A 25,659-nucleotide genomic window follows, 5' to 3' on the forward strand; every position below is an offset into this window, starting at 1 on the left:
ACGGAGATGCAGACACATTATAGACACGCCGCGATCAGCAGGAGGCCACGCCCACAGGAAGTCCGTTGCGGCAGAGTATGGCTGTAATTCACACGCGTCCATCTTCATCTGCTCTCTTTATTTCTCTCTTCCTTTCTATTGTTTTTCCAGGAATTTCAAGGGTCTGTGTCTTTGTCCGTTTTTTTAAAATGTTTGTGTTTGGTGTGTAACTGAGTGTGTGTGTGTGTGTGTGTGTTTTCTTTGTATTGCAACACACTCCATTTCCTTCATCTTCATATAGAAATATCAGGGAACCAATTTGATTTTTGTAATCAAAAAATAAATGAATAAACAGGAAGAAATAAAACAAAAAAGAAAATATAAAGCCAGTTTTGGGTTTTTCCTTCAGCATAAAGCTAAAGCTACGTGTCCTGAAGCCGTCGCTACCGATCAGCGCTCGGTGCTTGAGTTTTGTTGAATGTTTTGTATAAATTCTGGTAGGAAATTCCTCCACGGCGGCCATTTTAAACTTTACGCTTTAATTCTTTTCTTTCGGTAAAAAACATTAGCATCGAATACAAAACCCAGTCCTATCACTAGAATTGTTTCTTATAAACGATTTTACAATTTTCCCTTTTACAATTCTTATCTTCAGCTAAACTACAATTAGCATTTATCCCAAATCTAAATGTATCAAGTCTTAACTGCTAGCATGTCTACTCTAGATTAGCGTGAAACTCTGGACTCTAAAAGGACAAATAGATAAAAAATCTCTGTGTTTATTTTTAGTCAGTCTAATCTGAAACTTTTACCTTTTTAACTTTAAAAAAAAAAAAAAAGCTAGCTAAGTTCAGTGTCGTATTCAGGCTAAATCTACAGGTTTAAATCGAGCAGCTGTTTCTAAAACCATGCTAATCTGCTAAAGTGTTAGCCTTACTTAAATAATCTCAGCAGGACTGGAGGGAGCGCACGCCCTCGTAAACTCCACTGTGTGTGTGTGTGTGTGAGGGAGAGTTTTTAGCACTGTAATGTGTGTACATTTCTTTAGCATGGTTAAGCTTGTTTATGAAATGTACAAAACTGCAGCTGTGTGTTTTACGTGTGTGTGTATATATGTGTAACAGTCATCAGTGTAAACTCGGGCTATAACATCACGCAGGATGATACGCTGATGTAAGGAGGCCGGTCTAAATGATAAATGTCCTGTTTAAACTCAATAAAAGCCAAACAAATCCAAACAAAAAAAACAAAAATAACAACTGGACTTGAAAACAACAAAAATGACCTTTAAGGAAGATTTGAATACGTAGCGCAACAGTGTGGACAGTGTGTTTGCTGATGGACTGAATAGGAGCAGAAACACAGTGAACACAGAGAACAGACACTAGCTGAGATGCTAACAGCCGAGGCGGACGAGCTAGCTTTAAACAGAAGTGCAGAGACAACGCGAGTGAGGAAACCTCACAGAACGCTCTGGAACGTTGACAACAATTCACTCGACCACAGAGGATCTGGCTGTGACCAAAAGATTTGACACACACACACACATACACATACACACACACATACACACACACACACACACACACACACACACACACACACACACACACGGTTCACAAACTTCACAGACTTCTACAAAACATTGAGGCATAAAAACATAACGTTAGAACATAAATCTACGAAGAAACATCTGGAAATGTAGTGGTTTGGTTTCATGACTCAGTTCTGTGGTTTGCAATAACGAAGCCCATCAGCAGCAACTGGACGAGAGGAATGACTCAGTGCGTGACACTGAACAATTCTGATTCAGTTTAGTGACTCTGTATCAAAACGTGTCTAGATACCGATTCAGTCTTTAAAAATAAATCCCAAACACCCGACAGAGCGATCCCAATTCCTTCACCTCAGAGATTCATTCAGAAAGATCGAATCATTCAGGAACAAATCCTGCCTGGAGACTGATAATGATTCATTCACCTTATGATTCAAAATGACTGAATCGTTTGTGAATTTCTGAATCACGTCTCTTTTTCTCTTGATGCAAACAGAAGAGTGAATATTAACCGGTTTTCCAGAGAAATCATGTGTTCTGGTGTATTCTGTTTTTTCTCAGCGATCCTTTAATGCAGTGTTAATTGATTCCTTACAGCAGTTTCTGACTAATAGTGTAAGCTATAAGTTATACCTTAAACGTGTACATTTTTAGTAGCTCATTAACTTTTAATGTTTTTAAGATTTTTACATTCACACGAAGTTACAATCAGACTGGTGTGATTAGATAAAGGTGCGTTTGTCGAGTTATCGTAGTGTTTAGGTGAATAAAATTCCCCCTGATTTTTTGCCAGCTCTGTGCGTTAAGCGTAATACGTGCTCTAGGTGTTAGTATGTTAGCCTGCTGGGAGCTAGCGGTCACTTAATTGGACCTTTTTTAGTAAGTTTTATCAGATATACTGTAGAAGTTTCAACGTCAAATCTTGTTCCAGTAAGTACGAGATTCCACTGAAGTGCTAATTAAAAAGCTAAAGCTAGAGTGTAAATTCCATCCTGTGAGAAACAGTTAGAGTTTCGAGAGATTATTGTTGCTGAAAATGGCGTCAAAATGACCACAAAGACCACGAAAGGAGCGGAATAGTGCACTTACTTTCCGTACGATACAGATGTCAGGACTACATTACCCAGAATTCCATTCTATCCCATCCAGCACTTCCTGGAACCTGGGCTAATGTAGAGCGTAAAGTGTTTTAGTACTGGCTTCTCATCAAAGTTGTCAAGTGTTTCATATTATTATTACACATTTTTCTCCACACAGTCACAGCCTCTGACCGCGGTCAGCGGGGAGCCCTGACCAGCTGACCGGTGTCCAATCAGATTCAGTCTTTCAGCCTGAGGCATTGAGTGTGAAATGGCAGAGAATAAATAAATAAAATTCAACATCTTACAGCACATTATAGCTCTTTTCCTTCTCCTTCACCTTCAGTCATCCCTTACTTTCTGTTATATCATTTTTAATCACAAAAACAAAAGAAACAAACAAAAAAAGAAGAAAAACTTTTTAGCAGAATCTCCTTGTTCATGTATCTGTACTCTTTTCGGCTTCCTCTTCATCATTTTTCTACGTGTCAGCTATCTATTCTCAGCTAAAATGGGAAAAAAGCTCCATGTTCTGTCTGCAGCTTCCCTCTTGTTAGAATCCATCCTTCCTCATGACCTGTGTGTGTGTGTGTTTGTGTTTGTGTGTGAGAGAGAATGTGTGAGCATATGCATCTTCATATGGACATCAGTGTGTTGTTAAATGTGTGTGATTCCGTGCATGTGTGTGTGTGTGTGTGTGTGTGTGTGTGTGTGTGTGTGTTTAGAAGCCCTTGATGTGGCAGTAAGCCTCGAGTGAGGAGAACAAGATGTAGAGCAGCCACAGGCTGACAAAGAGCATGGTAGTGAGCGCTTTGGCAGTCCTCGGGCCTCCAAGCTCTCCACCGATGTCGGGCCGGCGCCGGTACATGAGTGTAGCCACGCAGATGAAGGCGAAGATGGTGAAGAGCGTCACTGAGAAGGCCAGGTTCCCCGGCTCCACACGAAACTCTCGCCCTTTCGATTGGTGGAAGATGGCGGCGATAGACCATGCCACACCGATACCCAGGAACACGTTCACTGCGTTGCTGCCCGTCACGTTCCCAATAGACGCATCGGCATACTGGTCCTGGATCGCAGCCACTTTACTGGCAAAAGTGTCTGGAGAAAAAGAGAAGCACACAAAAATTGTGATTTATGCCCTCTAGTGGCCAAATATCGCTGTCACACAGTTTTATATCATCCATTATGATAATCCATTCTAAAAAAGTGTTGAATCCTCTGGATAAAAATAAAGAAAAGATTGCTTAAAATGTTAAAACCACATGATAGTAAAGATCAGCATGGGTTAATACATGTAAATAAAGCATGTAAATAAAGTTATAGTCAATATAATGTGTACTATAGCTACTATGAGGTAGATAAAGCATATTATAGTTACACTGAGGAAAACAAAACCTACTACAGTTTAAATAAATTCTACGCTGTAGAATATAGCCTGTACTCTATTTTATTTACTGAGGTAAATAAAATATATTTTTCTCACACTGAGGTAAAAAAAAAAGTTATAGTCAAAATAATTTGTACTGTAGTACAATGAGGTAATTAAAGTATATTATAGTTACACTGAGGAAAATAAAGTGCATTGTAATCAAAATAAAATGTATTATACCAGTACTTACAATGAGGTAAATAACATGTGGTATAGTCAAAATAAAGTGCATTATAATTGCACTGAGGTAAATAAAGTGCGCTATAGTTACAGCTAGATAAATGAAGTGTATGATGGATGCTAATATGGTTATATTATGGACAGAGAGGACAGAAGTACTGCAAGCACACAGAATTCAGCAGGCAATAAAAGCTGCCATCTCTGATTCACAACACCAGCATTTCCAATCTGTTGCTTCCTTTATTTCTCATTTATCGTCACCGTCTCCATGGTATTACCATGGTGATCCTGGGCCGAGTCTCGACCAGACGGTCCGCTATCGCTGTTAACGGTAATGTGGGCGTTGTGGCAACGAGCGCCGCGTCCCACGATCCCCTGCGGGAGAGCCGTCAGCGTTCACAGATCTCAGACTTCCAACCACTTCAAAACAATTACAGATCTGAAAGTGCCAAATCTCACAATTATACACCTACACCGCCTTCTCACTATTGTTACTGTGTGTTAGGGTTAAAGAAAATAACGTTTGAATTGAATAGTCCAGAATCCAAACCGTGTGGATTCACAAAAGATATATATAGATAAAAGTAAGATATAAAGTTTTTAGAAGGATTTATAAATATACCAGTTCATCCAAAAATAAAAGGAATACAAATGTAAACAAGCAACCAAATCATGTTTGGTGTTCTTGCTCTGGGTCTTCACTTTGGCACTGCAGCTAACTCTCTGGAAAAGATGCCTTCAGTATGGTCTAAATCTGCAGGTCTAAATCACATTTTAAGTTTAGATGAGTGTATGGTGATGGTTTAATACAGAGATCACCTACCAACATCACCTACCTGCATATTACAGCAAACAAACAAACACACAAGGCTTAGACGCTGTTCATGAACCATATCTGACCACTGTACTCAAGAAAGATCTGGCAACCTCAGAGGTGTGAGACTACATGCAGGTGATTTTAGTAATCTTAATGGGGAAAAGATAAAGATGGGAGAAAGCAAGATCCGGTGTCCGGATGAAGACGGGAAAGAAGAAAAGACAGAGAGGAAAAAGAGAAAAATAATCGGGGTCTGGACTAAACCCCTCGGCTGTTTCCTGCTCTCTCAGCACTACGTGCTGGGACTAATAAACACATACACTGCAGCAACCATATATTACTCCCCATGTCTGTGTGTGTGTGTGTGTGTGTGTGTCAATGCATGTTTGCTCTCTCTGCTCTCAGTGTCATGACTGATGAAGCTAATCAGTTGGTCACAGTTGGCGAATTAAACAATTCATCTCACACACACACACCCACACACACACACACACACTTGGATTCCTTGCTAAATCCTGCATTCCTCTCTTCTGTTGGACCGCTTCCATACTGAGAGAATTTAATACTGAAATCACACACATCAGTGTCCAGAGCTCAGACATAACTACAGACTTTTCAGAAGGTGGGTGAGAGTGACACACAAGGGGGCGGAGTTTGTCTAAAACAGGGTGTGTCTCAGTTACACTTTCTACAATTCTGAATTTAAGTGCATGTTTCTTGTGTCATTTTTGCGTGTGAGTGAGGTCTGGCTGTAAACACACACAGATACAAACACACACACACACATCTCACTCCCATTCCACACTGACCTGGTACAGACGTGCCGAGAGCGACGAACACCACGGCGGTGACCGAGTCCTTCAGTCCCACGGTGCAGCCGAAGTGAGACGCCAGGTCTCCGATAAATGCTGTCAGGACGCCAATCATGATGATCGACACAACAAAACACGCCCACCCGTTCCAGTAATCAGTGGGCGGGACGAAGGCGAACAGAACCTTCCAGAACACAGTGAGGAAGTGCATGACATAATCGAAACAGGATGGGAGCTTCTCCTCCCCGCACTCTTCATCATCATCATCCTCACCTGTAGACAGACGAAGAGACATTATTATTATTACTATTATTACTACAGTAAGTGCATATCACAAATGATTTATCTATGCACTGTTCTTGTGAGCACTACACACACACACACACACACACTTGTATCTTGTATGTCCTGCATATTTCTGATCCTGGTGGTTTATTGTCACACTGACGTATCATCACACCACTAATCTGCAATCTCTATAGAGTTATAACTCTGTAAAGTTTCTGCCTGGAGGTGGATGTGAATAAATATGAATAAATGAATTCCAGACTGAGCTTAATAGCTTTAAAACAGCCAGACACACACACACACACACACACACACACACAGTGAGTGTTTGTGTGATTAGAAGTCTGTGTTTGTGTATCATGTGTAAGCCTGTTAGTTTGATCTCCATGGTAACGCTGTGTGAGCAAACCATGGCTCATTCTTTACACTCACACATTTCACAGTACACACACACACACACACACACACACACACACACACGTGTAAATAGGGCTTCACAATGCTACTCTGGGTAAATAAACTGGAACAAACAGTCTGACATTTAAAGCCTTTAAACCATTAAAGCTTTTAGTGTGTGTGTGTGTGTGTGTGTGACAAGAGAGAGAGAGAGAGAGAGAGAGACACTATTCATGTTAGCAGAAGCACAATGCAGTAAAGAGGCCAGCAGCCACTCGTTTCCAGTGTGTTATAGCAATTTACAGCATCAGGAGGCAGAGTGAAGTGGGTGGAGTGAAGTGGGCGGGGTGAAGTGGGCGGGGTGAAGAAGCAGCTCTGACTGTAGTGCAGGTTTATATTAATGCACTCGCTCTAATACATTATAGTTTCTATAGCAACAGCTCCTTCACAGGGACATGTACAGCAGTTTTATTCTGTTTTATTAATGCATAAAAGGGAAGGAGTCACCAGTGTCAGCGCTGTGTAACAGTCTGACACACACACACACACACACACACACACACACTTACCAGCGCTGACTGTGATGGCCTCAATGAACTGATCCCTCCAGCTGTTTGTGCCGACCAGCAGCGCCAAGTTCGTCTTCTTTATCAGTTTATCAACAGTGTTCTACAGACAGGGAAAGAGATAACACACTTCCTGTTTACTGCTCACAACATGCACACACACACACACACACACACAGACATAGAGGCTGCATATATTATCAATAATCAAAGTGGGAGAACTTTTTTTTGCATTTCATGTTTTGCAATAATGTCAGTCTGTTTATTCCCCCCCCCCAACAAACACACACACACCACACACACACAGAGAAAATGGATTAATTTTTTTTCCCTTCTCTCTCACTCTCAGACACTTGAGACAGGACAGAACAGGATCAGCAAAGAGTCTGCGGTCTGTCTGAATTCCCACTTGTTCAGCCGCCTCGCTATGAAGTGTGTGTGTGTGTGAGAGAGAGAGAGAGAGAGAGACATAAGAGCGTGTGTGGGCTTCAAGTGTCCGTCTGTCATAAGTGTGTGTGTGCTGGGAGTAAGTGTGGGCGAGAAATGAGAATGCCACTCCAGTGTCCATGAAATTCCCTTAGATGTGTGTGTGTGTGTGTGTGTGTGTTCACCTTGAACTCGTAGGACTCTTCAATGATGACCTCCAGTTTGACGTGTTCACCCAGTGTGGGTTTCCCCATCTCCGCAATTCGTCGCTCTTCTTCATCCTCTCCCGTTAGAGGTTCCACCTCTTCCTGTTCTGCATCCTTCACTTCCTCTGTAATTATTCAGAGTCACATGATCATCATGCGCTTTTGCTTTAAGATGTTTTAAATGTTGTGATGAATCTGAATCTGTGATGGACTATTTTCTTTTAAACTGAAGCAAATCAGTGTATGAATCATTTTAATGCATCTGACTCACGATTCACTTCATTCTAGAATCATTTCAGTTCCTATCAAAACAACCTACAATAACCCACATCTATCTATCTATCTATCTATCTATCTATCTATCTATCTATCTATCTATCTATCTATCTAAATTCTTTTAAATTAATCAAAATATATATTATTTAAAAATTGGATCACATCCATGTGTTATTTATTATATATTGTTATTTTATAGATGTTCATCCAAGATGATTCATAAACACATGATTACATAAAAAGATTCATTTAGCTGTGTGAGAAATCTCCTGTTTACTGGATTACAAAAATCATTGTGGTGCTGAATATGTTTCATGGCAGTGTTCACTGAAGTTTGGACTTGAGTGTGTGTACACACACACACACACATACACACACACACACACACACACACACACAAGGATGGAGGATGGAAATGTGATGAGGGTTAGTGTGGGTTGTGGAAGTCATTCCATTAGCACAGGTACATTAGAGCGGGGGAATGAATCTGAAACATGCACACATACATACACACACACACATGTACACACACACACACACAAACACACACACACATGCACATGCACGCACACACACACACACACACACAAACACAGACACACATGCACGCACACACACACACAAACACACACACATGCACACACACACACATGCACGCACACACATGCACACACACACACACACACACAAACACACACACACACACACGCACACACACACACACGCACGAGTTGATTTGCAGGAGGAGACGAACTCTAACCTTTATTACTCATTCCTCCCACCTGCTTCCTGCCTGCTTTTCTCTGCATTTTTCTCTTTTTTCTGTCTCTCTCCTTCACTTTCATTACATATGTCTTTCAAATTTTGTTGATATCAATATATCAATAATAAGTAAATTATCTGACTCTGTGTGTGTGTTAGTCATTTAACCACTGAGCCAAGCTAAATTGGTGTATTTAATTAGCTCTTACTATTACAAACCTCACTGTAATTATACAATGTAGGCAGCAAAGTGTGTGTGTGAGTGTGGAGGTGAGTAAATATATAGAGTATTGTGATTAAGTATTTTCTTGGTTTACAAAATGGGATCAGCTTTACTTATGCCGTATACAGTATCTCACAAAAGTGAGTACAACCCTGACATTTTTGTAAATATTTTATTATATCTTTTCATGTGACAACACTGAAGAAACTCACTTTTGTTGCCAACGGTTTAGACATTAATGTCTGTGTGTGGAGTTATTTTGAGGGGACAGTAAATTTACACTGTTATACAGGCTGGACACTCACTACTGTACATTGGAGCAGAGGGGCATTTCTTCAGTGTTGTCACATGAAAAGATATAATAAAATATTTACAAAAATGTCAGGGGTGTACTCACTTCTGTGAGATACTGTAAATGCTGTAAATATATCCCACAATGCACTGCTCTGCTACTGGAGTTGTGTGAGGTGTGTAACAGTGTGTGTAAGGGTGTGTGTAAGGGTGTGTGAGGTGTGTAACAGTGTGTGTAACAGTGTGTGTAAGGGTGTGTGAGGTGTGTAACAGTGTGTGTAACAGTGTGTGTAAGGGTGTGTGAGGTGTGTAACAGTGTGTGTACCAGTGTGTGTAAGGGTGTGTGAGGTGTGTAACAGTGTGTGTAAGGGTGTGTGAGGTGTGTAACAGTGTGTGTAACAGTGTGTGTAAGGGTGTGTGAGGTGTGTAAGGGTGTGTGAGGTGTGTAACAGTGTGTGTAAGGGTGTGTGAGGTGTGTAACAGTGTGTGTAACAGTGTGTGTAAGGGTGTGTGAGGTGTGTGAGGTGTGTAAGGGTGTGTGAGGTGTGTAACAGTGTGTGTAAGGGTGTGTGAGGTGTGTAAGGGTGTGTGAGGTGTGTAACAGTGTGTGTAACAGTGTGTGAGGTGTGTAATAGTGTGTGTAAGGGTGTGTGTAAGGGTGTGTGAGGTGTGTAACAGTGTGTGTAACAGTGTGTGTAAGGGTGTGTGAGGTGTGTAACAGTGTGTGTAAGGGTGTGTGAGGTGTGTAACAGTGTGTGTAACAGTGTGTGTAAGGGTGTGTGAGGTGTGTAAGGGTGTGTGAGGTGTGTAACAGTGTGTGTAAGGGTGTGTGAGGTGTGTAACAGTGTGTGTAACAGTGTGTGTAAGGGTGTGTGAGGTGTGTAAGGGTGTGTGAGGTGTGTAACAGTGTGTGTAACAGTGTGTGTAAGGGTGTGTGAGGTGTGTAAGGGTGTGTGAGGTGTGTAACAGTGTGTGTAAGGGTGTGTGAGGTGTGTAAGGGTGTGTGAGGTGTGTAACAGTGTGTGTAACAGTGTGTGAGGTGTGTAACAGTGTGTGTAAGGGTGTGTGAGGTGTGTAAGGGTGTGTGAGGTGTGTAACAGTGTGTGTAACAGTGTGTGAGGTGTGTAATAGTGTGTGTAAGGGTGTGTGAGGTGTGTAACAGTGTGTGTAAGGGTGTGTGAGGTGTGTAACAGTGTGTGTAAGGGTGTGTGAGGTGTGTAACAGTGTGTGTAAGGGTGTGTGAGGTGTGTAACAGTGTGTGTAACAGTGTGTGAGGTGTGTAACATTGTGTGTAAGGGTGTGTGAGGTGTGTAACAGTGTGTGTAACAGTGTGTGAGGTGTGTAACATTGTGTGTAAGGGTGTGTGAGGTGTGTAACAGTGTGTGTAAGGGTGTGTGAAGTGTGTAACAGTGTGAATAAGAACGTGTGAGGTGTGTAACAGTGTGTGTAAGGGTGTGTGAGGTGTGTAACAGTGTGTGTAAGAGTGTGTGAGGTGTGTAACAGTGTGTGTAAGGGTGTGTGAGGTGTGTAACATTGTGTGTAACAGTGTGTGTAAGGGTGTGTGTAAGGGTGTGTGTAAGGGTGTGTGAGGTGTGTAACAGTGTGTGTAAGGGTGTGTGAGGTGTGTAACAGTGTGTGTAACAGTGTGTGTAACAGTGTGTGTAAGGGTGTGTGAGGTGTGTAACAGTGTGTGTAACAGTGTGTGAGGTGTGTAACAGTGTGTGTAAGGGTGTGTGAGGTGTGTAACAGTGTGTGTAAGGGTGTGTGAGGTGTGTAACAGTGTGTGTAACAGTGTGTGAGGTGTGTAACAGTGTGTGTAAGGGTGTGTGAGGTGTGTAACAGTGTGTGTAACAGTGTGTGAGGTGTGTAACAGTGTGTGTAAGGGTGTGTGAGGTGTGTAACAGTGTGTGTAAGAGTGTGTGAGGTGTGTAACAGTGTGTGTAAGGGTGTGTGAGGTGTGTAACAGTGTGTGTAAGGGTGTGTGAGGTGTGTAACAGTGTGTGTAAGGGTGTGTGAGGTGTGTAACAGTGTGTGTAAGGGTGTGTGAGGTGTGTAACAGTGTGTGTAAGGGTGTGTGAGGTGTGTAACAGTGTGTGTAAGGGTGTGTGAGGTGTGTAACATTGTGTGTAACAGTGTGTGAGGTGTGTAACATTGTGTGTAAGGGTGTGTGAGGTGTGTAACATTGTGTGTAAGGGTGTGTGAGGTGTGTAACATTGTGTGTAAGGGTGTGTGAGGTGTGTAACATTGTGTGTAAGGGTGTGTGAGGTGTGTAACAGTGTGTGTAACAGTGTGTGAGGTGTGTAACAGTGTGTGTAAGGGTGTGTGAGGTGTGTAACAGTGTGTGTAACAGTGTGTGAGGTGTGTAACATTGTGTGTAAGGGTGTGTGAGGTGTGTAACAGTGTGTGGGGTGTGTAACATTGTGTGTAAGGGTGTGTGTAAGGGTGTGTGAGGTGTGTAACAGTGTGTGTAAGGGTGTGTGAGGTGTGTAACAGTGTGTGTAAGGGTGTGTGAGGTGTGTAACAGTGTGTATAAGGGTGTGTGAGGTGTGTAACAGTGTGTGTAAGGGTGTGTGAGGTGTGTAACATTGTGTGTAACAGTGTGTGTAACATTGTGTGAAAGGGTGTGTGTAAGGGTGTGTGAGGTGTGTAACAGTGTGTGTAAGGGTGTGTGAGGTGTGTAACATTGTGTGTAACAGTGTGTGAGGTGTGTAACATTGTGTGTAAGGGTGTGTGAGGTGTGTAACATTGTGTGTAAGGGTGTGTGAGGTGTGTAACATTGTGTGTAACAGTGTGTGAGGTGTGTAACATTGTGTGTAAGGGTGTGTGAGGTGTGTAACATTGTGTGTAACAGTGTGTGAGGTGTGTAACAGTGTGTGTAAGGGTGTGTGAGGTGTGTAACAGTGTGTGTAAGGGTGTGTGAGGTGTGTAACAGTGTGTGTAAGGGTGTGTGAGGTGTGTAACAGTGTGTGTAAGGGTGTGTGAGGTGTGTAACAGTGTGTGTAAGGGTGTGTGAGGTGTGTAACAGTGTGTATAAAAACGTGTGAGGTGTGTAACAGTGTGTGTAAGGGTGTGTGAGGTGTGTAACAGTGTGTGTAAGGGTGTGTGAGGTGTGTAACATTGTGTGTAACAGTGTGTGAGGTGTGTAACATTGTGTGTAAGGGTGTGTGAGGTGTGTAACAGTGTGTGTAACAGTGTGTGAGGTGTGTAACATTGTGTGTAAGAGTGTGTGAGGTGTGTAACAGTGTGTGTAAGGGTGTGTGAGGTGTGTAACAGTGTGTGTAACAGTGTGTGAGGTGTGTAACTGTGTGTGTAATAGTGTGTGAGGTGTGTAACAGTGTGTGTAACAGTGTGTGAGGTGTGTAACAGTGTGTATAAGAACGTGTGAGGTGTGTAACAGTGTGTGAGGTGTGTAACAGTGTGTGTAAGAGTGTGTGAGGTGTGTAACAGTGTGTGTAAGGGTGTGTGAGGTGTGTAAGGGTGTGTGAGGTGTGTAACATTGTGTGTAAGGGTGTGTGAGGTGTGTAACAGTGTGTGTAAGGGTGTGTGAGGTGTGTAACAGTGTGTGTAACAGTGTGTGAGGTGTGTAACAGTGTGTGTAAGGGTGTGTGAAAGGATGTGTGAGGTGTGTAACATTGTGTGTAACAGTGTGTGAGGTGTGTAACATTGTGTGTAAGGGTGTGTGAGGTGTGTAACATTGTGTGTAAGAGTGTGTGTAAGGGTGTGTGAGGTGTGTAACATTGTGTGTAACAGTGTGTGAGGTGTGTAACATTGTGTGTAAGGGTGTGTGAGGTGTGTAACATTGTGTGTAACAGTGTGTGAGGTGTGTAACATTGTGTGTAAGAGTGTGTGTAAGGGTGTGTGAGGTGTGTAACAGTGTGTATAAGAATGTGTGAGGTGTGTAACAGTGTGTGTAAGGGTGTGTGAGGTGTGTAACAGTGTGTGTAACAGTGTGTGTAAGGGTGTGTGAGGTGTGTAACAGTGTGTGTAAGAGTGTGTGAGGTGTGTAACAGTGTGTGTAAGGGTGTGTGAGGTGTGTAACAGTGTGTATAAGAACGGGTGAGGTGTGTAACAGTGTGTGTAAGGGTGTGTGAAGTGTGTAACAGTGTGAAGAAGAACGTGTGAGGTGTGTAACAGTGTGTGTAAGGGTGTGTGAGGTGTGTAACAGTGTGTATAAGGGTGTGTGAGGTGTGTAACAGTGTGTGTAAGGGTGTGTGAGGTGTGTAACATTGTGTGTAACAGTGTGTGTAACAGTGTGTGTAAGGGTGTGTGAGGTGTGTAACAGTGTGTGTAAGGGTGTGTGAGGTGTGTAACAGTGTGTGTAAGGGTGTGTGAGGTGTGTAACAGTGTGTGTAAGGGTGTGTGAGGTGTGTAACAGTGTGTATAAGGGTGTGTGAGGTGTGTAACAGTGTGTGTAAGGGTGTGTGAGGTGTGTAACATTGTGTGTAACAGTGTGTGTAACAGTGTGTGTAAGGGTGTGTGAGGTGTGTAACAGTGTGTGTAAGGGTGTGTGAGGTGTGTAACAGTGTGTGTAAGGGTGTGTGAGGTGTGTAACAGTGTGTGTAAGGGTGTGTGAGGTGTGTAACAGTGTGTGAGGTGTGTAACATTGTGTGTAAGGGTGTGTGAGGTGTGTAACAGTGTGTGTAACAGTGTGTGAGGTGTGTAACAGTGTGTGTAAGGGTGTGTGAGGTGTGTAACAGTGTGTGTAAGGGTGTGTGAGGTGTGTAACATTGTGTGTAACAGTGTGTGTAAGGGTGTGTGAGGTGTGTAACAGTGTGTGTAAGGGTGTGTGAGGTGTGTAACAGTGTGTGTAAGGGTGTGTGAGGTGTGTAACAGTGTGTGTAAGGGTGTCTGAGGTGTGTAATAGTGTGTGTAAGGGTGTGTGAGGTGTGTAACAGTGTGTGTAAGGGTGTGTGAGGTGTGTAACAGTGTGTGTAACAGTGTGTGTAAGGGTGTGTGAGGTGTGTAACAGTGTGTGTAACAGTGTGTGAGGTGTGTAACAGTGTGTGTAAGGGTGTGTGAGGTGTGTAACAGTGTGTGTAACAGTGTGTGAGGTGTGTAACAGTGTGTGTAAGGGTGTGTGAGGTGTGTAACAGTGTGTGTAAGGGTGTGTGAGGTGTGTAACATTGTGTGTAACAGTGTGTGTAAGGGTGTGTGAGGTGTGTAACAGTGTGTGTAAGGGTGTGTGAGGTGTGTAACAGTGTGTGTAAGGGTGTGTGAGGTGTGTAACAGTGTGTGTAAGGGTGTCTGAGGTGTGTAACAGTGTGTGTAAGGGTGTGTGAGGTGTGTAACAGTGTGTGTAAGGGTGTGTGAGGTGTGTAACAGTGTGTGTAACAGTGTGTGTAAGGGTGTGTGAGGTGTGTAACAGTGTGTGTAAGAGTGTGTGAGGTGTGTAACAGTGTGTATAAGAACGTGTGAGGTGTGTAACAGTGTGTGTAAGGGTGTGTGAGGTGTGTAACAGTGTGTATAAGAACGTGTGAGGTGTGTAACAGTGTGTATAAGAACGTGTGAGGTGTGTAACAGTGTGTGTAAGGGTGTGTGAGGTGTGTAACATTGTGTGTAACAGTGTGTGTAAGGGTGTGTGAGGTGTGTAACAGTGTGTATAAGAACGTGTGAGGTGTGTAACAGTGTGTGTAAGGGTGTGTGAGGTGTGTAACAGTGTGTGTAACAGTGTGTGAGGTGTGTAACAGTGTGTGAGGTGTGTAACAGTGTGTGTAAGGGTGTGTGAGGTGTGTAACAGTGTGTGTAACAGTGTGTGAGGTGTGTAACAGTGTGTGAGGTGTGTAACAGTGTGTGTAAGGGTGTGTGAGGTGTGTAACAGTGTGTGTAAGGGTGTGTGAGGTATGTAACATTGTGTGTAAGAAAGTGTGAGGTGTGTAACAGTGTGTGTAAGGGTGTGTGAGGTGTGTAACAGTGTGTGAGAGTGTGTGAGGTGTGTAACAGTGTGTGAGGTGTGTAACATTGTGTCTAACAGTGTGTGTAAGGGTGTGTGTAAGGGTGTGTGAGGTGTGTAACAGTGTGTGTAAGAGTGTGTGAGGTGTGTAACAGTGTGTGTAAGGGTGTGTGAGGTGTGTAACAGTGTGTGTAAGGGTGTGTGAGGTGTGTAACAGTGTGTGTAAAGGTGTGTGAGGTGTGTAACAGTGTGTGTAAGAGTGTGTGAGGTGTGTAACAGTGTGTGTAAAGGTGTGTGAGGTGTGTAACATTGTGTGTAACAGTGTGTGTAAGGGTGTGTGAGGTGTGTAACAGTGTGTGTAAGGGTGTGTGAGGTGTGTAACAGTGTGTGTAAGAGTGTGTGAGGTGTGTAACAGTGTGTGTAAGGGTGTGTGAGGTGTGTAACAGTGTGTGTAAGGGTGTGTGAGGTGTGTAACAGTGTGTGTAAGGGTGTGTGAGGTGTGTAACTGTGTGTAAGGGTGTGTGAGGTGTGTAACAGTGTGTGTAACAGTGTGTGAGGTGTGTAACAGTGTGTGTAAGAGTGTGTGAGGTGTGTAACAGTGTGTGTAAGAGTGTGTGAGGTGTGTAACACTGTGTGTAAGAGTGTGTGAGGTGTGTAACAGTGTGTGTAAGGGTGTGTGAGGTGTGTAACAGTGTGTGTAAGGGTGTGTGTAACAGTGTGTGAGGTGTGTAACAGTGTGTGTAACAGTGTGTGAGGTGTGTAACATTGTGTGTAAGAGTGTGTGAGGTGTGTAACAGTGTGTGTAAGGGTGTGTGAGGTGTGTAACAGTGTGTGAGGTGTGTAACAGTGTGTTTAAGGGTGTGTGAGGTGTGTAACAGTGTGTGAGGTGTGTAACAGTGTGTGTAAGGGTGTGTGAGGTGTGTAACAGTGTGTGTAAGGGTGTGTAAGGGTGTGTGAGGTGTGTAACAGTGTGTGAGGTGTGTAACAGTGTGTGTAAGGGTGTGTGAGGTGTGTAACATTGTGTGTAAGAGTGTGTGAGGTGTGTAACATTGTGTGTAAGAGTGTGTGAGGTGTGTAACATTGTGTGTAAGAGTGTGTGAGGTGTGTAACAGTGTGTGTAAGGGTGTGTGAGGTGTGTAACAGTGTGTGAGGTGTGTAACAGTGTGTGTAACAGTGTGTGAGGTGTGTAACAGTGTGTGTAAGGGTGTGTAAGGGTGTGTGAGGTGTGTAACAGTGTGTGAGGTGTGTAACATTGTGTGTAAGAGTGTGTGAGGTGTGTAACATTGTGTGTAACAGTGTGTGAGGTGTGTAACATTGTGTGTAAGAGTGTGTGAGGTGTGTAACAGTGTGTGTAAGGGTGTGTGAGGTGTGTAACAGTGTGTGAGGTGTGTAACAGTGTGTGTAACAGTGTGTGAGGTGTGTAACAGTGTGTGTAAGGGTGTGTAAGGGTGTGTGAGGTGTGTAACAGTGTGTGAGGTGTGTAACAGTGTGTGTAAGGGTGTGTGAGGTGTGTAACAGTGTGTGAGGTGTGTAACAGTGTGTGTAAGGGTGTGTGAGGTGTGTAACAGTGTGTGTAACAGTGTGTGAGGTGTGTAACAGTGTGTGAGGTGTGTAACAGTGTGTGTAAGGGTGTGTAACAGTGTGTGTAAGGGTGTGTGAGGTGTGTAACAGTGTGTGTAACAGTGTGTGAGGTGTGTAACAGTGTGTGAGGTGTGTAACAGTGTGTGTAAGGGTGTGTGAGGTGTGTAACAGTGTGTGTAAGAGTGTGTGAGGTGTGTAACAGTGTGTGTAACAGTGTGTGAGGTGTGTAACAGTGTGTGTAACAGTGTGTGAGGTGTGTAACAGTGTGTGTAACAGTGTGTGTAACAGTGTGTGTAAGGGTGTGTGAGAGTGTGTGAGGTGTGTAACAGTGTGTGTAAGAGTGTGTGAGGTGTGTAACAGTGTGAATAAGAACGTGTGAGGTGTGTAACAGTGTGTATAAGGGTGTGTGAGGTGTGTAACAGTGTGTGTAAGGGTGTGTGAGGTGTGTAACAGTGTGTGTAACATTGTGTGTAACAGTGTGTGTAACATTGTGTGTAAGGGTGTGTGTAAGGGTGTGTGTAAGGGTGTGTGAGGTGTGTAACAGTGTGTGTAAGGGTGTGTGAGGTGTGTAACATTGTGTGTAACAGTGTGTGAGGTGTGTAACATTGTGTGTAAGGGTGTGTGAGGTGTGTAACATTGTGTGTAAGGGTGTGTGAGGTGTGTAACATTGTGTGTAACAGTGTGTGAGGTGTGTAACATTGTGTGTAAGGGTGTGTGAGGTGTGTAACATTGTGTGTAACAGTGTGTGAGGTGTGTAACATTGTGTGTAAGGGTGTGTGAGGTGTGTAACATTGTGTGTAACAGTGTGTGTAACAGTGTGTGTAAGGGTGTGTGAGGTGTGTAACAGTGTGTGTAAGGGTGTGTGAGGTGTGTAACATTGTGTGTAACAGTGTGTGAGGTGTGTAACATTGTGTGTAAGGGTGTGTGAGGTGTGTAACATTGTGTGTAACAGTGTGTGTAACAGTGTGTGTAAGGGTGTGTGAGGTGTGTAACAGTGTGTGTAAGGGTGTGTGAGGTGTGTAACATTGTGTGTAACAGTGTGTGTAACAGTGTGTGTAAGGGTGTGTGAGGTGTGTAACATTGTGTGTAACAGTGTGTGTAACAGTGTGTGTAACAGTGTGTGAGGTGTGTAACAGTGTGTGTAAGGGTGTGTGAGGTGTGTAACAGTGTGTGTAACAGTGTGTGAGGTGTGTAACAGTGTGTGTAAGGGTGTGTGAGGTGTGTAACAGTGTGTGTAACAGTGTGTGAGGTGTGTAACAGTGTGTGTAAGAACGTGTGAGGTGTGTAACAGTGTGTGTAAGGGTGTGTGAGGTGTGTAACAGTGTGTGTAACAGTGTGTGTAAGGGTGTGTGAGGTGTGTAAGGGTGTGTGAGGTGTGTAACAGTGTGTGTAAGGGTGTGTGAGGTGTGTAACAGTGTGTGTGAGGGTGTGTGAGGTGTGTAACAGTATGTGTAAGGGTGTGTGAGGTGTGTAACATTGTGTGTAAGAGTGTGTGTAAGGATGTGTGAGGTGTGTAACATTGTGTGTAAGAGTGTGTGTAAGGGTGTGTGAGGTGTGTAACATTGTGTGTAAGAGTGTGTGTAAGGATGTGTGAGGTGTGTAACATTGTGTGTAAGAGTGTGTGTAAGGGTGTGTGAGGTGTGTAACAGTGTGTATAAGAATGTGTGAGGTGTGTAACAGTGTGTGTAAGGGTGTGTGAGGTGTGTAACAGTGTGTGTAACAGTGTGTGTAAGGGTGTGTGAGGTGTGTAACAGTGTGTGTAAGAGTGTGTGAGGTGTGTAACAGTGTGTGTAAGGGTGTGTGAGGTGTGTAACAGTGTGTATAAGAACGGGTGAGGTGTGTAACAGTGTGTGTAAGGGTGTGTGAGGTGTGTAACAGTGTGTATAAGGGTGTGTGAGGTGTGTAACAGTGTGTGTAAGGGTGTGTGAGGTGTGTAACATTGTGTGTAACAGTGTGTGTAAGGGTGTGTGAGGTGTGTAACAGTGTGTGTAAGGGTGTGTGAGGTGTGTAACAGTGTGTGTAAGGGTGTGTGAGGTGTGTAACAGTGTGTGTAAGGGTGTGTGAGGTGTGTAACAGTGTGTATAAGGGTGTGTGAGGTGTGTAACAGTGTGTGTAAGGGTGTGTGAGGTGTGTAACATTGTGTGTAACAGTGTGTGTAAGGGTGTGTGAGGTGTGTAACAGTGTGTGTAAGGGTGTGTGAGGTGTGTAACAGTGTGTGTAAGGGTGTGTGAGGTGTGTAACAGTGTGTGTAAGGGTGTGTGAGGTGTGTAACAGTGTGTGAGGTGTGTAACATTGTGTGTAAGGGTGTGTGAGGTGTGTAACAGTGTGTGTAACAGTGTGTGAGGTGTGTAACAGTGTGTGTAAGGGTGTGTGAGGTGTGTAACAGTGTGTGTAAGGGTGTGTGAGGTGTGTAACATTGTGTGTAACAGTGTGTGTAAGGGTGTGTGAGGTGTGTAACAGTGTGTGTAAGGGTGTGTGAGGTGTGTAACAGTGTGTGTAAGGGTGTGTGAGGTGTGTAACAGTGTGTGTAAGGGTGTCTGAGGTGTGTAACAGTGTGTGTAAGGGTGTGTGAGGTGTGTAACAGTGTGTGTAAGGGTGTGTGAGGTGTGTAACAGTGTGTGTAACAGTGTGTGTAAGGGTGTGTGAGGTGTGTAACAGTGTGTGTAACAGTGTGTGAGGTGTGTAACAGTGTGTGTAAGGGTGTGTGAGGTGTGTAACAGTGTGTGTAAGGGTGTGTGAGGTGTGTAACATTGTGTGTAACAGTGTGTGTAAGGGTGTGTGAGGTGTGTAACAGTGTGTGTAAGGGTGTGTGAGGTGTGTAACAGTATGTGTAAGGGTGTGTGAGGTGTGTAACAGTGTGTGTAAGGGTGTCTGAGGTGTGTAACAGTGTGTGTAAGGGTGTGTGAGGTGTGTAACAGTGTGTGTAAGGGTGTGTGAGGTGTGTAACAGTGTGTGTAACAGTGTGTGTAAGGGTGTGTGAGGTGTGTAACAGTGTGTGTAAGAGTGTGTGAGGTGTGTAACAGTGTGTATAAGAACGTGTGAGGTGTGTAACAGTGTGTGTAAGGGTGTGTGAGGTGTGTAACAGTGTGTATAAGAACGTGTGAGGTGTGTAACAGTGTGTGTAAGGGTGTGTGAGGTGTGTAACATTGTGTGTAACAGTGTGTGTAAGGGTGTGTGAGGTGTGTAACAGTGTGTATAAGAACGTGTGAGGTGTGTAACAGTGTGTGTAAGGGTGTGTGAGGTGTGTAACAGTGTGTGTAACAGTGTGTGAGGTGTGTAACAGTGTGTGAGGTGTGTAACAGTGTGTGTAAGGGTGTGTGAGGTGTGTAACAGTGTGTGTAACAGTGTGTGAGGTGTGTAACAGTGTGTGAGGTGTGTAACAGTGTGTGTAAGGGTGTGTGAGGTGTGTAACAGTGTGTGTAAGGGTGTGTGAGGTATGTAACATTGTGTGTAAGAAAGTGTGAGGTGTGTAACAGTGTGTGTAAGGGTGTGTGAGGTGTGTAACAGTGTGTGAGAGTGTGTGAGGTGTGTAACAGTGTGTGAGGTGTGTAACATTGTGTCTAACAGTGTGTGTAAGGGTGTGTGTAAGGGTGTGTGAGGTGTGTAACAGTGTGTGTAAGAGTGTGTGAGGTGTGTAACAGTGTGTGTAAGGGTGTGTGAGGTGTGTAACAGTGTGTGTAAGGGTGTGTGAGGTGTGTAACAGTGTGTGTAAAGGTGTGTGAGGTGTGTAACAGTGTGTGTAAGAGTGTGTGAGGTGTGTAACAGTGTGTGTAAAGGTGTGTGAGGTGTGTAACATTGTGTGTAACAGTGTGTGTAAGGGTGTGTGAGGTGTGTAACAGTGTGTGTAAGGGTGTGTGAGGTGTGTAACAGTGTGTGTAAGAGTGTGTGAGGTGTGTAACAGTGTGTGTAAGGGTGTGTGAGGTGTGTAACAGTGTGTGTAAGGGTGTGTGAGGTGTGTAACAGTGTGTGTAAGGGTGTGTGAGGTGTGTAACTGTGTGTAAGGGTGTGTGAGGTGTGTAACAGTGTGTGTAACAGTGTGTGAGGTGTGTAACAGTGTGTGTAAGAGTGTGTGAGGTGTGTAACAGTGTGTGTAAGAGTGTGTGAGGTGTGTAACACTGTGTGTAAGAGTGTGTGAGGTGTGTAACAGTGTGTGTAAGGGTGTGTGAGGTGTGTAACAGTGTGTGTAAGGGTGTGTGTAACAGTGTGTGAGGTGTGTAACAGTGTGTGTAACAGTGTGTGAGGTGTGTAATATTGTGTGTAACAGTGTGTGAGGTGTGTAACAGTGTGTGTAAGGGTGTGTGAGGTGTGTAACAGTGTGTGAGGTGTGTAACATTGTGTGTAAGGGTGTGTGAGGTGTGTAACAGTGTGTGAGGTGTGTAACAGTGTGTGTAAGGGTGTGTGAGGTGTGTAACAGTGTGTGAGGTGTGTAACATTGTGTGTAAGGGTGTGTGAGGTGTGTAACATTGTGTGTAACAGTGTGTGTAACAGTGTGTGTAAGGGTGTGTGAGGTGTGTAACAGTGTGTGTAAGGGTGTGTGAGGTGTGTAACATTGTGTGTAACAGTGTGTGAGGTGTGTAACATTGTGTGTAAGGGTGTGTGAGGTGTGTAACATTGTGTGTAAGGGTGTGTGAGGTGTGTAACATTGTGTGTAACAGTGTGTGAGGTGTGTAACATTGTGTGTAAGGGTGTGTGAGGTGTGTAACATTGTGTGTAACAGTGTGTGAGGTGTGTAACATTGTGTGTAAGGGTGTGTGAGGTGTGTAACATTGTGTGTAACAGTGTGTGTAACAGTGTGTGTAAGGGTGTGTGAGGTGTGTAACAGTGTGTGTAAGGGTGTGTGAGGTGTGTAACATTGTGTGTAACAGTGTGTGAGGTGTGTAACATTGTGTGTAAGGGTGTGTGAGGTGTGTAACATTGTGTGTAACAGTGTGTGTAACAGTGTGTGTAAGGGTGTGTGAGGTGTGTAACAGTGTGTGTAAGGGTGTGTGAGGTGTGTAACATTGTGTGTAACAGTGTGTGTAACAGTGTGTGTAAGGGTGTGTGAGGTGTGTAACATTGTGTGTAACAGTGTGTGTAACAGTGTGTGTAACAGTGTGTGAGGTGTGTAACAGTGTGTGTAAGGGTGTGTGAGGTGTGTAACAGTGTGTGTAACAGTGTGTGAGGTGTGTAACAGTGTGTGTAAGGGTGTGTGAGGTGTGTAACAGTGTGTGTAACAGTGTGTGAGGTGTGTAACAGTGTGTGTAAGAACGTGTGAGGTGTGTAACAGTGTGTGTAAGGGTGTGTGAGGTGTGTAACAGTGTGTGTAACAGTGTGTGTAAGGGTGTGTGAGGTGTGTAAGGGTGTGTGAGGTGTGTAACAGTGTGTGTAAGGGTGTGTGAGGTGTGTAACAGTGTGTGTGAGGGTGTGTGAGGTGTGTAACAGTATGTGTAAGGGTGTGTGAGGTGTGTAACATTGTGTGTAAGAGTGTGTGTAAGGATGTGTGAGGTGTGTAACATTGTGTGTAAGAGTGTGTGTAAGGGTGTGTGAGGTGTGTAACATTGTGTGTAAGAGTGTGTGTAAGGATGTGTGAGGTGTGTAACATTGTGTGTAAGAGTGTGTGTAAGGGTGTGTGAGGTGTGTAACAGTGTGTATAAGAATGTGTGAGGTGTGTAACAGTGTGTGTAAGGGTGTGTGAGGTGTGTAACAGTGTGTGTAACAGTGTGTGTAAGGGTGTGTGAGGTGTGTAACAGTGTGTGTAAGAGTGTGTGAGGTGTGTAACAGTGTGTGTAAGGGTGTGTGAGGTGTGTAACAGTGTGTATAAGAACGGGTGAGGTGTGTAACAGTGTGTGTAAGGGTGTGTGAGGTGTGTAACAGTGTGTATAAGGGTGTGTGAGGTGTGTAACAGTGTGTGTAAGGGTGTGTGAGGTGTGTAACATTGTGTGTAACAGTGTGTGTAAGGGTGTGTGAGGTGTGTAACAGTGTGTGTAAGGGTGTGTGAGGTGTGTAACAGTGTGTGTAAGGGTGTGTGAGGTGTGTAACAGTGTGTGTAAGGGTGTGTGAGGTGTGTAACAGTGTGTATAAGGGTGTGTGAGGTGTGTAACAGTGTGTGTAAGGGTGTGTGAGGTGTGTAACATTGTGTGTAACAGTGTGTGTAAGGGTGTGTGAGGTGTGTAACAGTGTGTGTAAGGGTGTGTGAGGTGTGTAACAGTGTGTGTAAGGGTGTGTGAGGTGTGTAACAGTGTGTGTAACAGTGTGTGAGGTGTGTAACAGTGTGTGAGGTGTGTAACAGTGTGTGTAAGGGTGTGTGAGGTGTGTAACAGTGTGTGTAACAGTGTGTGAGGTGTGTAACAGTGTGTGTAAGGGTGTGTGAGGTGTGTAACAGTGTGTGTAAGGGTGTGTGAGGTGTGTAACATTGTGTGTAACAGTGTGTGTAAGGGTGTGTGAGGTGTGTAACAGTGTGTGTAAGGGTGTGTGAGGTGTGTAACAGTGTGTGTAAGGGTGTGTGAGGTGTGTAACAGTGTGTGTAAGGGTGTCTGAGGTGTGTAACAGTGTGTGTAAGGGTGTGTGAGGTGTGTAACAGTGTGTGTAAGGGTGTGTGAGGTGTGTAACAGTGTGTGTAACAGTGTGTGTAAGGGTGTGTGAGGTGTGTAACAGTGTGTGTAACAGTGTGTGAGGTGTGTAACAGTGTGTGTAAGGGTGTGTGAGGTGTGTAACAGTGTGTGTAAGGGTGTGTGAGGTGTGTAACATTGTGTGTAACAGTGTGTGTAAGGGTGTGTGAGGTGTGTAACAGTGTGTGTAAGGGTGTGTGAGGTGTGTAACAGTATGTGTAAGGGTGTGTGAGGTGTGTAACAGTGTGTGTAAGGGTGTCTGAGGTGTGTAACAGTGTGTGTAAGGGTGTGTGAGGTGTGTAACAGTGTGTGTAAGGGTGTGTGAGGTGTGTAACAGTGTGTGTAACAGTGTGTGTAAGGGTGTGTGAGGTGTGTAACAGTGTGTGTAAGAGTGTGTGAGGTGTGTAACAGTGTGTATAAGAACGTGTGAGGTGTGTAACAGTGTGTGTAAGGGTGTGTGAGGTGTGTAACAGTGTGTATAAGAACGTGTGAGGTGTGTAACAGTGTGTGTAAGGGTGTGTGAGGTGTGTAACATTGTGTGTAACAGTGTGTGTAAGGGTGTGTGAGGTGTGTAACAGTGTGTATAAGAACGTGTGAGGTGTGTAACAGTGTGTGTAAGGGTGTGTGAGGTGTGTAACAGTGTGTGTAACAGTGTGTGAGGTGTGTAACAGTGTGTGAGGTGTGTAACAGTGTGTGTAAGGGTGTGTGAGGTGTGTAACAGTGTGTGTAACAGTGTGTGAGGTGTGTAACAGTGTGTGAGGTGTGTAACAGTGTGTGTAAGGGTGTGTGAGGTGTGTAACAGTGTGTGTAAGGGTGTGTGAGGTATGTAACATTGTGTGTAAGAAAGTGTGAGGTGTGTAACAGTGTGTGTAAGGGTGTGTGAGGTGTGTAACAGTGTGTGAGAGTGTGTGAGGTGTGTAACAGTGTGTGAGGTGTGTAACATTGTGTCTAACAGTGTGTGTAAGGGTGTGTGTAAGGGTGTGTGAGGTGTGTAACAGTGTGTGTAAGAGTGTGTGAGGTGTGTAACAGTGTGTGTAAGGGTGTGTGAGGTGTGTAACAGTGTGTGTAAGGGTGTGTGAGGTGTGTAACAGTGTGTGTAAAGGTGTGTGAGGTGTGTAACAGTGTGTGTAAGAGTGTGTGAGGTGTGTAACAGTGTGTGTAAAGGTGTGTGAGGTGTGTAACATTGTGTGTAACAGTGTGTGTAAGGGTGTGTGAGGTGTGTAACAGTGTGTGTAAGGGTGTGTGAGGTGTGTAACAGTGTGTGTAAGAGTGTGTGAGGTGTGTAACAGTGTGTGTAAGGGTGTGTGAGGTGTGTAACAGTGTGTGTAAGGGTGTGTGAGGTGTGTAACAGTGTGTGTAAGGGTGTGTGAGGTGTGTAACTGTGTGTAAGGGTGTGTGAGGTGTGTAACAGTGTGTGTAACAGTGTGTGAGGTGTGTAACAGTGTGTGTAAGAGTGTGTGAGGTGTGTAACAGTGTGTGTAAGAGTGTGTGAGGTGTGTAACACTGTGTGTAAGAGTGTGTGAGGTGTGTAACAGTGTGTGTAAGGGTGTGTGAGGTGTGTAACAGTGTGTGTAAGGGTGTGTGTAACAGTGTGTGAGGTGTGTAACAGTGTGTGTAACAGTGTGTGAGGTGTGTAACATTGTGTGTAACAGTGTGTGAGGTGTGTAACAGTGTGTGTAAGGGTGTGTGAGGTGTGTAACAGTGTGTGAGGTGTGTAACAGTGTGTGTAAGGGTGTGTGAGGTGTGTAACAGTGTGTGAGGTGTGTAACAGTGTGTGTAAGGGTGTGTGAGGTGTGTAACAGTGTGTGAGGTGTGTAACAGTGTGTGTAAGGGTGTGTGAGGTGTGTAACAGTGTGTGTAAGGGTGTGTAAGGGTGTGTGAGGTGTGTAACAGTGTGTGAGGTGTGTAACAGTGTGTGTAAGGGTGTGTGAGGTGTGTAACATTGTGTGTAAGAGTGTGTGAGGTGTGTAACATTGTGTGTAAGAGTGTGTGAGGTGTGTAACATTGTGTGTAAGAGTGTGTGAGGTGTGTAACAGTGTGTGTAAGGGTGTGTGAGGTGTGTAACAGTGTGTGAGGTGTGTAACAGTGTGTGTAACAGTGTGTGAGGTGTGTAACAGTGTGTGTAAGGGTGTGTAAGGGTGTGTGAGGTGTGTAACAGTGTGTGAGGTGTGTAACATTGTGTGTAAGAGTGTGTGAGGTGTGTAACATTGTGTGTAACAGTGTGTGAGGTGTGTAACATTGTGTGTAAGAGTGTGTGAGGTGTGTAACAGTGTGTGTAAGGGTGTGTGAGGTGTGTAACAGTGTGTGAGGTGTGTA

General features: G+C 44.1%; 1 protein-coding gene across 4 annotated transcripts in view; it reads right to left on the reverse strand.

Annotated features, from left to right (window-relative positions):
* Nucleotides 1–213: 213 nt before the first annotated feature.
* Nucleotides 214–25,659, reverse strand: part of slc8a1b (solute carrier family 8 member 1b) — a 72,831-nt gene continuing 47,385 nt past the window's right edge. For all 4 annotated transcript variants that reach the window (XM_058399277.1, XM_058399279.1, XM_058399278.1 and 1 more), the window contains 4 exons: nucleotides 7,713–7,858; nucleotides 7,105–7,204; nucleotides 5,849–6,124; nucleotides 214–3,711 (listed from right to left, as the gene is read on the reverse strand). In XM_058399277.1, coding sequence (XP_058255260.1) covers nucleotides 3,335–3,711; nucleotides 5,849–6,124; nucleotides 7,105–7,204; nucleotides 7,713–7,858 — 899 coding nt within the window. In that variant the 3' untranslated portion in view covers nucleotides 214–3,334. The remainder of the gene's footprint in view (nucleotides 3,712–5,848; nucleotides 6,125–7,104; nucleotides 7,205–7,712; nucleotides 7,859–25,659) is intronic.

This window comes from Hemibagrus wyckioides, linkage group LG09, assembly GCF_019097595.1.
Source record: "Hemibagrus wyckioides isolate EC202008001 linkage group LG09, SWU_Hwy_1.0, whole genome shotgun sequence".
In the NCBI taxonomy this organism is placed as follows: Eukaryota; Metazoa; Chordata; class Actinopteri; order Siluriformes; family Bagridae; genus Hemibagrus; species Hemibagrus wyckioides.